This window comes from Musca autumnalis, unplaced genomic scaffold, assembly GCF_047663935.1.
Source record: "Musca autumnalis isolate F117 unplaced genomic scaffold, ASM4766393v1 scaffold_5, whole genome shotgun sequence".
Lineage (NCBI taxonomy): Eukaryota > Metazoa > Arthropoda > Insecta > Diptera > Muscidae > Musca > Musca autumnalis.
Window position 1 is genome coordinate 137,704,923 of NW_027412088.1, and position 14,900 is coordinate 137,719,822.

Consider the following 14,900-nt stretch of genomic DNA (forward strand, 5'->3'; position numbering starts at 1 on the left):
CTAGGCCATATTATGAGAATGAGCGATGATGAACCCGCTAAAAAGGCGTATGAATACATGCCACATGGCGGTGCACGCAGAATCGGTAGGCCTAAGCTTCGATGGAGCATACAAGTGGATGAAGAAATGGAAAGGCGCGGTATTCCAAAAAGTCAAGCGAAAAACAGAGGGGAATGGAGATCTTTTCTTAGTTCGGTCTATGGAACAAATGTTCTGTAATGGGCCAACTAAGTAAGTAAGTAAGTAAGTAAGTAAGTATTGCCCTTCTCTCGATGTGTTTGAAGATGTGCTGCGCGGCCCATTGAAGAGGTTAAAAATCATTAAAGCCAGCCACGAATCCAAATGAAGCATCGAGTTACCAACCTATTGCCTTTCTCTCGGCGTGCTTGAAGCAGTTCGAACGATTTATATAAAGCCGCAATGATGACGATATCGATAAGACCATGCCTAAAGAACAAGCTGGCTTTCATAAGGGGCGAAGCTACAATGACCACGTACAGGCCCTCATGAACGACATCGAACATGGTTTTGTGGCAATGCAAATAACTGCAATGTTGTTCGTCGGCCTACCAGCTGCCTACGACAAGTGTGGTAAAAGGGCCTCATAGTAAAATTGAACAAAATTATACCTTGCAGTAGGATATGTAATATTATCCATGGGATGTTCTTCTTCTTCTGTATCTATTACATATACAATTACACACAATAACTACTACGAAGAGGCCTCTAAGGTCATACTAAAACAGCTGTCCTATAAGCAACACACACTGCCTTATTACTACCCGCCCTGATTGGACAAAGGAGAATTGTATTTCAGTGCAATATTATAAACGTAGTCGTTACTACTTGTGAGTAATAATTCTCATTCACATTATATCTCAGGTCAATTAAGTATTTCAGAAATGGATGTTTACGTGGAGCTTAGAGGGATTTGATACCCGGGTTGAAATACTGTCCTAAGAGAACAGAAGCTGTTGTAGATCCATCAACTTACAGCTCGGCGTCATTACATTCGAAATGTGGTTTCAAGACTACCCACTAATTTATGGTGGGCAATGCATACACACAGGAACTGCAATTTGCTGTTCCACTGGGCCTTTGGATCGCTGTGCTATAGTGACTTCGCTTCGCTGTTCCACAGGGACTTCGATTCGCTGTTTTACAGGAACTTCGGTTCTATTTTCCGTACATAAAAACCACTAGCACATGGTACAGACTATATCGTAGCGCTAGAACTAACAGTTTGCCAGGGGGATCATTCCCAGTTCCAAATCTATTTAACCTTTAAATCATCGACCTTGTTGAAACTGCTTCCCGCATGTTCAACTATGTAGACGATATCGCAGTTTAAAACCCGAAATTCGACATTCTCAAAATCGTTCTCGAAAAAGATTTATCTGCAATTTCTTCCTACTGTCACAAATGGAGATAATCACTCTAAGACAGACAGAAAATTATCTACCCACTGCTCCTTCGAGAAAAAATAAAAAATCAAGTCAAGAAACAACATAATCCAGAAGCTCACATAACCTTTGGGGCTTCGGTCAGTTGATTACGAACATCTGTATTGGCTTATCCGACGGCTGCGTATTGGGACCGATCTTGCAAAAATTATCCACAACTATCGAGATTAATATCCAGAAAACGACCATCGATGCTAGCAACACACCTAGACAGCGACAACTTTAACATCCAACAAGCGTGGTAGGCACAGTGGAGCGACTGGCGACGCAGCAGTCCTCTATTCAACTCAGACAACATGGCAGCAGTATTCGATTTTCCCCTAAATCATGGTAGTATTTCATCCGTATCCGCTCTTCTATAGCGAGAACATCGGAAACTCTTTCAAAGTGGGGCCTTTATGATGGGCTAGCAATATACATATGTGGTTCCTCCCAGAAGACTATCGTTATTTATTTAGACAGTTATTTTTTAATCCGACAATCTCTCATCCAATTCCGGAAATTTCCGGTATAATGTTTTCAAGCTTGCATCATATGAAGTTTAAGACGATTCTTGAATTAACTTTTCAATGAGATTTTGGAGTAGAACTTGCAAATATCCAAGCAGCGTATGCAAATCGAGGGTATAAAGGTAATTATTATATATTAAAATTATAAATAATAAAAATAATATTAGCAAAATTTTTCATCGCCACTGCAAAAAATTGAGACATATTTTAGGTTTTCACTGTTTGAGAATGTTTGAAATGTTAGTAAAAATTAAAAATAAATATATTTTTTGTTAAAATAAAAGGGGAGGTAAGGGATATAGAACATAGAGAAGTGTTGTTGTAGTATTTTGTGGCAACAAGTATTTGTGTACCAAAGACATTAAAGTAAATCTGTTCACCACACAGACCAGTATAAAATAACGAACATACATATGTAGATTTAAAGGAAGAAACTGTATAAAATGTTCTGTATAGTGTATGGGTTCCAAAGGGGGGTAAAGGAAGGAACAAATCCCGATTATTACATAAAACAAAGATAAAGAAACGTATTATTGACATGCTACTATGATTATTTATCCAAAAGCTGGATAAATTGAAAATATTGAATGTATGTTGGTATGTTTGTATGCATGTTTAGGGATGCATTGATATCAAGATAAACAAAATGGACTGCTGCTTCTCAATGTTCTTACGCTCACCGCCACTGTTTCATATGGCATTGGATAAATTACAGGTAAATCCATGGGTTCGATTTCGGCACGTGGACAGGTTGTATAAATGGAGAAATCTACGGGATAGACGGTTTCACGTAAGGCACGTGTCATCATTTCCGAAATGGTTGCCTGGACTTGTGTTTCCTCTTGGTCCATGGGCTTAATGGCACCGACGCTGTTCATGGAGATGCGTATCTAAATTAACAAATAGTGGTTATTTTCTTATAAGGAATTAGTCCTGACTTTATGAACTTACATCTGGAAAACCTTCAACACGCATATCACCCTTCAATGTGTTGTAGTTCATGGCATTGGCAATGCGTGCTCTAAATCTGGACACGGTCAATTTGTAGTGTGATGTTTCCACTTTACCAGATTTTTGGCGGAAAGCCTTAACTTGGAATACGGGCATGGCATCACAATCGAAAGTGATTAACTGAAAAGAAGGAAATGACGTAAAGAGGAGGAAATTAGAGGGAATATTATTATGGGCTTTTTCTTATTGTTCACTTACCATATCAGCGGGATTGGCTTCATCGGCATTACAGAAGATGTTACTTAAAGCTGGTGGTGGACTGTCCGGTAGGACACGTACAATTTCAACACCAACAGCTTGTTGCTGAAAATAAATAAAAATATAAATTGAATATCACTGATAAATTGGAAAAGAATATAAGTAAATCGGATTTATATTTGAATTTTGCCAGGTTTGAAACGTTCGTTATATAAATAAACTGTCCTAAAGCTAATATCAGTCGTGCTCTTTTGAAAATGTTTTTGGGTCTCGATGATACCTCGTGCCTGAGCTTGATTAATTAATATAGAGTGTGAAAGCCACAAGCTTCTGAAAGGTTAACGAAAATGAACAAAGATGTTCCAATGGAGAAGTGGTGCGTAATCACCAATGAGCCACCTAATATGCTTTTTTTTGCTGGGTTAACCTTTTTATAAGGATTTATTTGCAAGCGGAGATAATGTTCGCAAAGAAAGCTCGTAGTATACTTCAATAGCATCACACATTTAACCCAGTAGAAATGTTTGTCGATAGTTATGCGGTGCTCCTAGCTTTAAAATCAAACACTGTAACATGATAGCTACTGAAAGAATATAAAGAAGAACTTGCTAAGTTAGGACGTCGGAATAGAGTAGTTACTGCATGGATCCCGGGCCATAAGGACTTGTAGGTAATAAAAAGATGGACGAACTAGCCAGGACAGGATCCTCCACTAACGAACTCCCGAATTCAGACATTCGCAACACCAGTGGGAGAAGTTAAAGGGAATATCTTCAAATGTGCATTACATGTCGCAAGCAGAGATCAGAGGGGACAAGACTGAAACATGTCTAATATAACAAGTAAAAAAATATCAGTGGACTTTGCCGACAGAGATATACCCTCAGCATGTGCTAATTGAAACTTTCTATATGGACTTTTCAAGAAAACATAAAATCGCTGTAAACAGTGTCAAAATGAGTAGCATCGGTATAATTTTCCAGTGATCTTCGAACAGAACCTAAACTGCACTTAAACAAAAATGTTGAACTTTTGTGGGCGATGTACCCTAAGGAGAAGACCGATATGGACCATTTTCGAATTTAAACCACATTTGGACAAAATATAAGGTGGTCCATAGTTTGGACCAAATTGGTTGCTCCGTTAAACAGAGCTAGTACGTACCATTGACATGGGGCGCCCATTTTCGAGCTTAAACTAAGTTTGGATAAAATATTACGGAGATCAAATTTTGGACCGAATCGACTGATCCGTTCGAGAGTAATCGTGGGCTCCAGTCGTTGCATATGGTGCCATATGAGGTTTTTACAGCTTTATCTCAGGAATTATGGACTTGCCCCTGAAAAAAATTTGTATCAGGTCTTAAACTTTTTTTCCGAAGGAGTGGACAGATAGAGTCCATATTGGAACCTCATCCATGTCTGGTACCAATTTTAGGATGTGCAATGTATGGACCATTTTGGGTATAATATTACGAAGGCCAAATTTTGGACCGAAACGGCTAATCCGTCCGAAAGCTATCTAGCCACTCTATATATGGTGCCATAGGGGGGTTTTACAACTTTCGGACTATTTTCTCAATATATATGTCGTAATGGGCGCAGCGAATACATATTGTTATAACAAAAATCAAAATGAATTGAGAAGAGGTCTTAAACTGCACTATTCTGAAATTTTGTGTGGGATGTACCTGAATGCGTGGACCGGTATAGTACATATTCGAACTTGACCCATGTTACGTTAGCGAAAAGTTTTGAACTTTTGTGTGAGAGGTATCCAAAGGGGTGGACCGTTATGGCCCATCTTCGAACTTAAACTCAGTTTGGACAAAATATTTCAAATGCCAAATGTTGGTACGAATCGGTTGATCCGTTCGAGAGTTAAAAGACAGACGGACGGACATGGCTAAATCGACCCCAAAATGTCTGAAACAGATTTCGTCCCAACATACTTGGGGTCTAAAACCATTATTTCGATGAGGCACATTTTTGGTCGTATTTAAATGTATATTAGGGTTATGACTTTTCGACATTTTTTCTCAAAAATGATTTCCTATATAACGGATGAATGAACTTTTGGCTATTAATCAATAAAATAACGTTTATTCCATTGTAATATAAAAAAGTTCACGCACAAATCGATTTAAAAAAAAATATTTTTTTTATGTATGAAACGAAATTTTTTTTCTCAAAAATTATTTCCTATTGCACGAATGAATAAACTTAAGCCTAATAATAATAGCTAACATTACGGGTATTCCATGCAAATATTGAAAAGTGTCATGCACAAACCTTTATGAAAAATTTTTGATTTTTTTTCTTAAAAAATTATATCCTAAAAACCCCGCTTACGAGATGTTTATGATTCAGAATTAATGAAAATTAGAGAGAAATAAATATTGTCAGTTTGGTTATCTCATGTGGCTCTAAAGTTTATTTTAAGTAATATGTCTGCTTACAGTGAATTCAAAAAATTTACTATAATTCTGTTAAATTCAAATTTTAGAATCATTTTGTCGGAGATTTTTTTCATCGAATCTCCTTATAATTAAGATTTTATGTAATCTTATGTAGAAACTCATCACGCTATGATACAGGAATATGATGTTATAAAAAGTCATAACCCTAATGTATATACCCTCATGACCACGTTACAACATGAAACGTACTAGGATCTTTAGCCAAAACCGACGGAACTTGTTGCGCTTCTAACCTAAAACTCAAACATTACGACCACAATCGCACATTAAAGCCAGAACTCTTGAGTAGAGTATTCAAAGTTCTTCTTTTTTGAAGATACCTTTACAAATGGTTTCCAAGATTGTTTGTTTCAAGAGTTGAGTTGGAGAGGTACATTGTAAGGGGTCGAACAACCGTATGTATATGTGTGTAGGGTGGTCCTGTTACTGAAGTTTGTCAAGGATGCCAGCAAACATGCATCGTACCGATCGACCGATCTTGGCGTCAGTTACTCAATTACACATAGTTGAATGTCCCGGAAGATGGCAACAGAATTGCGATAAAGAAACCTTGTTGACCACATCGCCACGAGAATTTCAACAGGGAACCCCTAGATCAACAAGCCTATCAATTAGGTTTGGATAGCATTCAAACAGATACAGTCGCAGATGCCATTAACAGGTTTTGTGTGAATGCGGTCCTCGGAGTACATCCCCCGTCTATCGCAGCTGAAGAAGGTCAACTGCCACGACAAACCAAGCCAGAGTAGGTTTGACTCAAATACGTTCTATATGGTGTGTTCGTTACAGCAAGAGCGGGACTAAGCAAGAAAACAAACATACAATCATACCATATACTGTTACAACAACCCACTGTAACGACCAAGATTGCTGTGGTGTTACAGAAGTTAAGAAAGCTCGATGTAGTTTTTAATTTCTGAGTAGAAATAGGACTACTCTGATATTAAAAGCTACACGAAACATTAAAACAGGTATCGGCACCAATACAAACGCATTGTTTGCGGCCTCACGCATACGTCTCTCTCTCGCTCTCTCCACAATGCATTGCTAAAATTAAAAATCATTGAAACAAGCGACAACAGAACCTTCTTCATTGACTTCTGAACGGAGAGGAGTGGTGGTTGTTCTGTTGTTATTCTCATCAAGCGCACGTGTGCCGCTTTTTGCCGGATGCTACATTAAAATATAAAGACAGAGGGAGAGAGAGGGAGAGATAGAGAGGGAGAGTGGTTTCGTAGAGAATGAAAGTGCATAGAATACATAATGAAATCGGAAATATTACCAGGGACAGAAACATCAAACGGGTGGCTTTGGTGCCTTCACTTAGTAGGTTGTGTCTGCATCAAAGTCGCCAGTTTGATGACCAGTGGTTCTGGCAATAAAGTCAAGTTACCAAGTTATAATCAAATAAATGGTATCAATAATCAAGATGTCCAATAGACTTGTACCAGCTGTGAAACTTGAAGTCTATAATTTTGAGGTAGTCAATGAAAAATTCTTCGAAATACGAGAATGTTAAGATCCGGATGGAATGACTAGAGATATCGGAAATCATGCTACTCAAAATTGAAATAAAAAGAGGATTCTTGCCATGGACATGGTACTTTAATCCTATCACCAAGAGCGAATGTGTGAGTATGGATGCCCATGACGTTAATAACCCAGGTCCAAAATTCGAATATTTGCAGTGGTGTTCTATAACCAGTTAACGACATATTTACCGACTAGACCAAATATGACTTTTTGGAAGAAAAATTTCAAAAAGTGTATGAAATATATTTATTTCGGGGGGCCCGGGTCCCCCGTGCAACACCCCTGGGTACGCCCCTGTAATAGTTTGGGCCACGCTTGATCACACACTGCCAACCACTAGACTGATATTTCCACTGGAGTTGACTTGTGGTAGTCAATATAAACTCTCTGATATCGAAACAAGTAAGAAAAGCGTTAAGTTCGGTCGGGCCGAACTTTTTATACCCTCCACCACAAATTTCAGCCATTTCGGTGGATTAATGTGGCCACAACCTTCAAAATACCGAAATTCGGAAGGTACCGTTCTATGGGGGCTATATGATGGCGTGGACCTATACAAATTTCTGGAGGAAAGTTTTATACGCCTAAAGAAAACTAAATACCAAATTTCAGCCATCTCGGTGTGATAATGAGGCTAAAACGTTCAAAATATCGAAAATCGGGAGATATTGTATTATGGGGGCTATATCAACACGTAGACCTACCATTTTACCATTTTATGGTAGAAATTTTTCTTAGACTCTGGAAACACAAAATACAAAGTTACAACCGATTCTTTGGTCAAATGGGTCTAATACATTCAAAATATATTAAAATGACGCGTACTTTATAAGGGGCCTTATGTGGGGGGCTATACCAAAACGTGGACCTATATAAATCAACTTTGGTAGGAATGTTTTCTGGCCTCTGAAGACACAAAATACCAAATTACAACCAATTGTGTGGTCAAGTGGGTCTAATACATTCAAAATATATTAAAATTACGCGTACTTTATATGGGGCCTTATATGGGGGCTATACCAAAACATGGACTTATATAACCCAACTTTGGTAGGCCTCTGGAGACACAAAGTACCAAATTACAAGCAATTCGGTGGTAAAATGGGCCAAATATCTTAAAAATTCCTTAAAACGACGACGCGTCACGCGTCATTTTGTATGGGGGCTATACGAAAGCGGGGACATACATAGCCCGCTTTCAATACCAAAAGTCCTACGTAAATATAACATGTTTTCCCAAAATTTCATCAACCTACGTTAATCCGTTCGGACGCTAGAGTGATTTCCACAGACGGACAGACAGACGGACAGACGGACGGACATGGCTATATCGATGTAGAATTGCACGCTGATCAAGAATATATATACTTTGTGGGGTCTACAATGATTATTTCGAGTAGTTACAAAAGTAGTGACAAACTTAATATACCCCCATCCTATGGTGGAGGGTATAAAAAGATTTCGAAAAGATGCTTTTCAAATTTTCAAAAAAAGACAAGAAAAAAAATCGTGTTTGGTAATTCTCATTCTGGGATAAATGTTCTGTATATGGGCCATTATTATATGTTTTCTTTTACTTTTGGATGGATTTGAAAACGCAAAATAAATCAATTTGGAGGCATTAAAAATATAATTTTTACATTAAAAGTTAATGCGAAGAAGGTCTTTCTTGACATTTAATGATTACTTTTTACTTTAAGTTCACCGGAACGCTATAAATCTGTCCGTAAAACCTATAATTTAGCAAAAGAAGACTTATAATAATGGGGATATGTATATTAAGTAGGTTTATATATACGGTCTGTTCCCGTACTTTATTAAATGAATATTGTTGCATAAGTCTAAAAAGTGGCGAATGACTCCCTTATAAAGTGTGATGTGTTTTGGTGTAAGGGAACGCAAAAGGAACGAAAGTAGTACAGATTTTTTTAACCTTTTAGTTCTGGAACATTACTATAGCAGTCATGAGAGGATTAAGTTTGTACCCATATTTTCTAAACGGATTATATCATTTTGATTTTCTGTCCAATTTAATGTAACAGTTCATCTCGTGGTAGCGCGAGGTTTTGTCTTTACTTCTTTATTACAAATATAACTTCTTAACCAAATTCTATTGACATCAGAAACCTTACAATAAATTTCAATACTTCAACGCTCAATCACGTATTTAAGGCTACTTCCCTTTTTCGACAAACGTGAGTCGGCCGACTGAGAAACATATTCAAAAATTAAATATACAAAAAACGTTTCCAGCTTTTCGTTTTCAATGCTAAGGCCAAGGTCGTAATTTGACCGCAACCCAACAAAAACAACACATGTTTTTAAATAACAAACAAGAGACGTCATTTCTCATTCAACTCAATACATTGCCAAGCTAATAAAAGATTTATTGATAAAAAATTAACATACATAAAAGAATTTACATACATACGCGTAAACATAAATATTTTATTGTCTCATTATATACATGCTTTTGAAAAGAAATATTAAAATTTTATGTAAATTTATCTCACACTTTTTTTTTTTTAAGTTTAAATAATAGGCTTAATAATTTATCATTATAAATTATGAAGTTTTTGAAACACGGAAAGAAATTCTTACGTAATTTAAGCTTTTTACATGAATTGTGTCATATTTGTGTGGTTTAAGTGTAAAATCTACTGGGAGCGGTATCTGAATCTGACTCAATCTGAACTAGATGGACAGATATTCTGACATACATATGTATGTGATGCGATTCAGAAGGCAGCTCTAAGCTTCGGATCCAAAACATATAAAATAGCAAATGTTAAACTGGCTAAGTGAAAATAGATGCTGATGCTGCACCTAGAAAGTAATTCGAAACAGAAGACTAAACGTCCACGTTAAAGTACCCTCCTTCACGGTACTTAGAAATTTGTTTCACGAAAATTTTTTTCAAATGTGATATTATGTTAGAAGAATTTCAGTCACCCAAAAATTCTTAAAGGCTACGCCAATGATTTTATAAAATTGTGGTTTAAAATTTAAAAATCTAGTTTCTAATTATTGCAAACATTGTTTCTGATTGGAAGCTTTTTCTGTGGTTTTATTTTATACATGTCTAAGTATGGAGCAATCAAAAAACTGAAATAAAAACATATTGCGGGGAAATGCCAAATAAGTAAGTAACAAATTTATGCGAAAAAAATTCCAAATGGAACAAACCTGTTTAAACCATACCTAAACAATGTTGGGTCAAATTCCCTGTAATAATAATAATTAACAAGTGTCAATTTGAACAATCAAGTAGCCGCATATTAACATCCCCAATAAGTGGTCAGCCAGTAACATATGGCAGGGAGAATCAGAAAAGATACCATGTGAGTAATGAATGACGAGTAATTGTTTTGGAATGAACTACAAACTTTCACTAACTGGCTGACTGACTGATTGACATTGACATCATTTATGTGAACTGGGTGGCGCTCAGTTTATGATGCATAGCTGTAACCACTTTACGACCGTTCCTATTGTAATAACATTTGAATACCGCGTAAATTTCAAAGAGAAATGGCACACTCAGACACAAACACCAACGACGACATCAAGTCTATTGATACAAATTGATAACTAGCGAACCGTGAGCTAAAGGCGACAACACAAAAAGAAGAAACAATGAGTGTGAACATGAATTGAATCTGAATATGGTTAGGCACTGTGACATTGAGTAGAGTAGAATATTGGTACTCAAATATCATGACTATAGTTTTTTTCAATGATTCGGAAGACTCACATTTTTGCACAAAACATACAGAAGGGTTTTTTTGCCAGTAACATAATGCTTTATTCCCATGACAAAAATTGCTCAAGTCCAATATTCGACTATATTCATATAACCCAATCTCCATTTAGTTGATTGTAAAAATACTCATACCCAAGTTCCGACATATCTGCCTTAGTTGAGGACTCAACCAGAACGGTCTACGTTATAGATTAGTTCGGGTAACGCTTGATCTATCAAAAGCACACTCTAAACCACATGGATTATGGAGGTGATATGTCGACGACATGACATTGACTACTCTCAGATTCTCACGGACCTCAGTTCTAAGACGCCTTTACAAAATAAAGGCAAGGAGAAGGTGCCTAATGCTTTGTTGACCCCAGTGAGGAAATGAATATCCTTCCTTTACGGAAGGGTGCAATTCCGGGAGACATATAAAGAATTAATTGCTGAATTGAACTGAGACCAGGTATGTATGGCAGAGCTGCATTCACACCGACAATTTTTTAAGTTGAGATGTTTAAAAGACCTGGTTGAACACTCACCGCATTACCACCATTTTCCACGCGAGGAATAAGCAAGAGATGAGCACAGAACTGTATTTCCGGGACGATGGTAACAGAATTCCGACTAACTACCTAAATATTCTAGGCGTCACATTCAACAGTATGTCGACGTCGTTGTCAAATCCCTAGTCGGTAGCACTTGGGGTGCAGATAAAGAAACATTATTGACGTAGGGGATGAATGATACCAAGCAACGGTCCTGATCGGTTTGAACATGGCAAAGCCCAGGATTTATCCTGGTCCCTCTTTCATCCCAAGTGGACGCTGATCTCTCCTTGGTGTCACCTTAAAGGTAATGAGCTAACACGTGGCGCGCGTTCCCCCATAAGAAAAAATAAAAATTTGGGTTGGGCTAGTAACTCACCCCGTCAAAAGACCGCCAACTACGAAAAAAACACACCCCTCTAATGTTGACGACGCTCTCAAACGATCTCAAGGACCATGATCGGCGAATCTGCGCCTGGAATGTCAAGATTTTTTTTTTGCAGAGCAGGTACAGTTTGCGTACTGGAGGATGTACTTGATAAGTATAAAGCCGATATATCATTAACGGAAGTGCGATGGAATCGGGTAGACGCAAAGATCACAAACGATTACGCACTGTAATTTAGCTGCCATGAAGCGAAATATGAGCTAGGTGTTGCATTTATGGCAACTTTGAGGCTTAAAAATCTCGTCTCAAGTTTCACTCCAGTTGATGAGAGAATTGCCGCAATCCGTATAAAAACAACGTTTTTTGACATCAGTCTCATCTCCGCCCATGCCCCGACCGAAGAGAAAGATAAACAGACAAAGGATGTATTCTATTAGCTCCTAGAGAGAGCATATGACCGCTGCCCCGGCCATGATATTAAGATTGTTCTAGCAGATTTTAATGCTAAAAAATGGGAGGGAAAATATCTTGGGTCCCACGGTCGGCAAGTTCAGCCTTCATGACTTAACATGACGTAACCAGCACCAGGTTCCAACACCTCGACATATATGAGGCCACGTGGATGCCCCCAGATGGGAAAACCAGAAACCAGATCGATCATTGTTGTGTTGTGATAGACGGAAAAATTTTTTTCCAGTGTGTTTGATGTCCGACCGATTTGAGGGGCAAACATCGATTCGGACCATTTCCTTGTAGCAGCCAAGGTACGTACTCGTCTTACTGTTGCGGCAGAAGTGCAATTTAATAAGGACGGAAGTTGGATGTCGAAAAGCTGCAGATAGCACAAGCCTACTAAGCTCAACTTAACCATATGCTGGAAGATGTCAATCTTTGTCCCTATAATGTGGAAGTGCAATGGCAATGAATATTCCACTCTCTTGTGTTTGATGTCCGACCGATTCGAGGGGCAAACATCGATTCGGACCATTTCCTTGTAGCAGCCAAGGTATGTACTCGTCTGACTGTTGCGACAGAAGTGCAATTTAATAAGGACGGAAGTTAGATGTCAAAAATCTGCAGATAGCACAAGCCTACTAAGCTCAACTTAACCATATGCTGGAAGATGTCAATCTTTGTCCCTATAATGTGGAAGTGCAATGGCAATGAATATTCCACTCTCTTCAAACTGCTGCAAAATCTGTACCAAAAACCCCCACCTAAAAATCCTAGGTACGACCAGCAGTGCTGTAAGGCTACTGAAGAGAAGAACGCGACATACAGAGCAGCCCTGCAGTTAGTAGCAACACAAAGCGCCTAGGGAAAATATCGGGAGAAGAGGAAAATCGTATTTTCAGAAGAAAGAACAGGATACACGGAAGCGTGAGAAACTCGGCACGGCAGGCTTATTCTTCTGTAAAGATGAAGACGGGAACCTGGTAACTGATAGAAATACTGTGGATCGTACTGTGGATACAGATACAATCCCAATCGACGGCATTGAGTGTTTACCACATAGCCAAAGTGAGATCATGACAGCAATTAATCGACTGAAGAACAATAAGGCAGCAGGATCTGATGGGAGGAAAGCAACGATTGGAACCTCGGTCTGCTATGACGTGTGCACAAGAAAGGAGACAAGACGTTGAAAAATAAAATTTTGAAGTAATTAAAGATTTTATTTACCTCGGCACCGCAATAAATAAAACCAACAACATCGGTTTTGAAATAAAAATAAGGATAGTATTGACCAACTTTGTTTTAAGTAAACAGTTAAAAAAAAAAGAAAACAAACACCCCTCGTCGAACAAATATTACACTCTACCAGACACTGATAGTACCCGTACTTATATATGGATCCAAAGCATTTGTACTTGCAAAAGCAGGTCACGCAGAACTTGATTTGTTTAACAGAAAAATTCTTCGAAAGATTTATAGGCCAATATGCGTTGACGGTGAATACCGGGGTCGTATGAACCTCGAGCTGTACAAGCCGACTGACATCGACATGGTAAAATATATCTAGCTACAACGATTGCGTTGGCTGGGTATGGATAAAGAGGCCCCTGCCAGAAAGGTATATGAATACGAGCCATTTGACAATATACGCCCCAAGGGAAGGTCAAAAACCCCGATGCAAAAATGATGTCACAAAACATGGCACTCAAAATTGGAGAAGATCGGTGCGTTAGGAAATCTATTCTTAGTTCGACTTATGAAACAAAACGTTCTCTTTAGAATAAAAACAATGCAAGTACGTTAGGAATATTAAGGACAATTTATTTTTTCTCCATCTCTACTTTTACCAAGTAGACTTTCGAGGACGAGTAAATTTAACCTAAAGTCTCCTAGAAAAATGTAAATAATAAAATCAAATTTTATCAAATTTATACCCTCGGCCTTTGGGTCAGCGAGCGTATTACACTTTGATACGCTTTAAAATGTGTCTCATCGAAATAATAGTTTTTGGACCCCATGTAAAGGGTGTTTTTTTTTAAGCTAGATAGAACTTTAAATTGTAAAAAGTAACACAACAAAATTAAATTTTGATGAAACTTTTTTTATTTGTTTCAGTATACTCTGACAAATCATCATGAATAGACTCACGCTTGAACAACGCTACGAAATTATCCAAATTTACTTTGAAAATCAGTCGTCGATTCGCGCAACTTATAGACGACTTCGTCATTTGTATGGCGTACATAATCGTCCATCTGAACAAGCCATTTGTCGAACTGTGGATAGATTTCGTACCACATACTCTGCATATGGAGTGAGACCAATCCACAAGAGACCCTACAGACTCCATTACATCCAAAAAAATGCACCGTATGGTGCGGTTTTCACGCTGGTGGCATCATCGGACCTTATTTCTTCAAAAATGAGGCCGGAGCTCGAGTTACGGTCAATGGAGATCGTTACCGCACCATGATCAATGATTTTTTGTTTGAAAATATGGATGACATTGATCCGGAGGAGATGTGGTTTTAACAGGATGGCGCCACGTGCCATACGGCGAACGCAAC

At 38.1% G+C, this 14,900-nt stretch overlaps 1 protein-coding gene across 50 annotated transcripts in view; it reads right to left on the bottom strand.

Moving 5' to 3' along the window:
- LOC141387809 (uncharacterized) overlaps window positions 1-14,900 on the bottom strand; it is a 171,534-nt gene that overhangs the window by 41,362 nt on the left and 115,272 nt on the right. For 23 of the 50 annotated variants that reach the window (XR_012408646.1, XM_073958100.1, XM_073958091.1 and 20 more), the window contains 3 exons: window positions 3,182-3,286; window positions 2,924-3,103; window positions 2,653-2,862 (listed from right to left, as the gene is read on the bottom strand). Coding sequence is in view for 49 of the 50 variants with exons in the window: in XM_073958100.1 (XP_073814201.1) it covers window positions 2,653-2,862; window positions 2,924-3,103; window positions 3,182-3,286 (495 nt within the window). In the remaining variant the exon portion in view is untranslated. Of the gene's footprint in view, window positions 1-2,646; window positions 2,863-2,923; window positions 3,104-3,181; window positions 3,287-14,900 lie in introns of all 50 variants that reach the window. The other 27 variants (XM_073958103.1, XM_073958096.1, XM_073958089.1 and 24 more) reach the window with 2 other exon arrangements.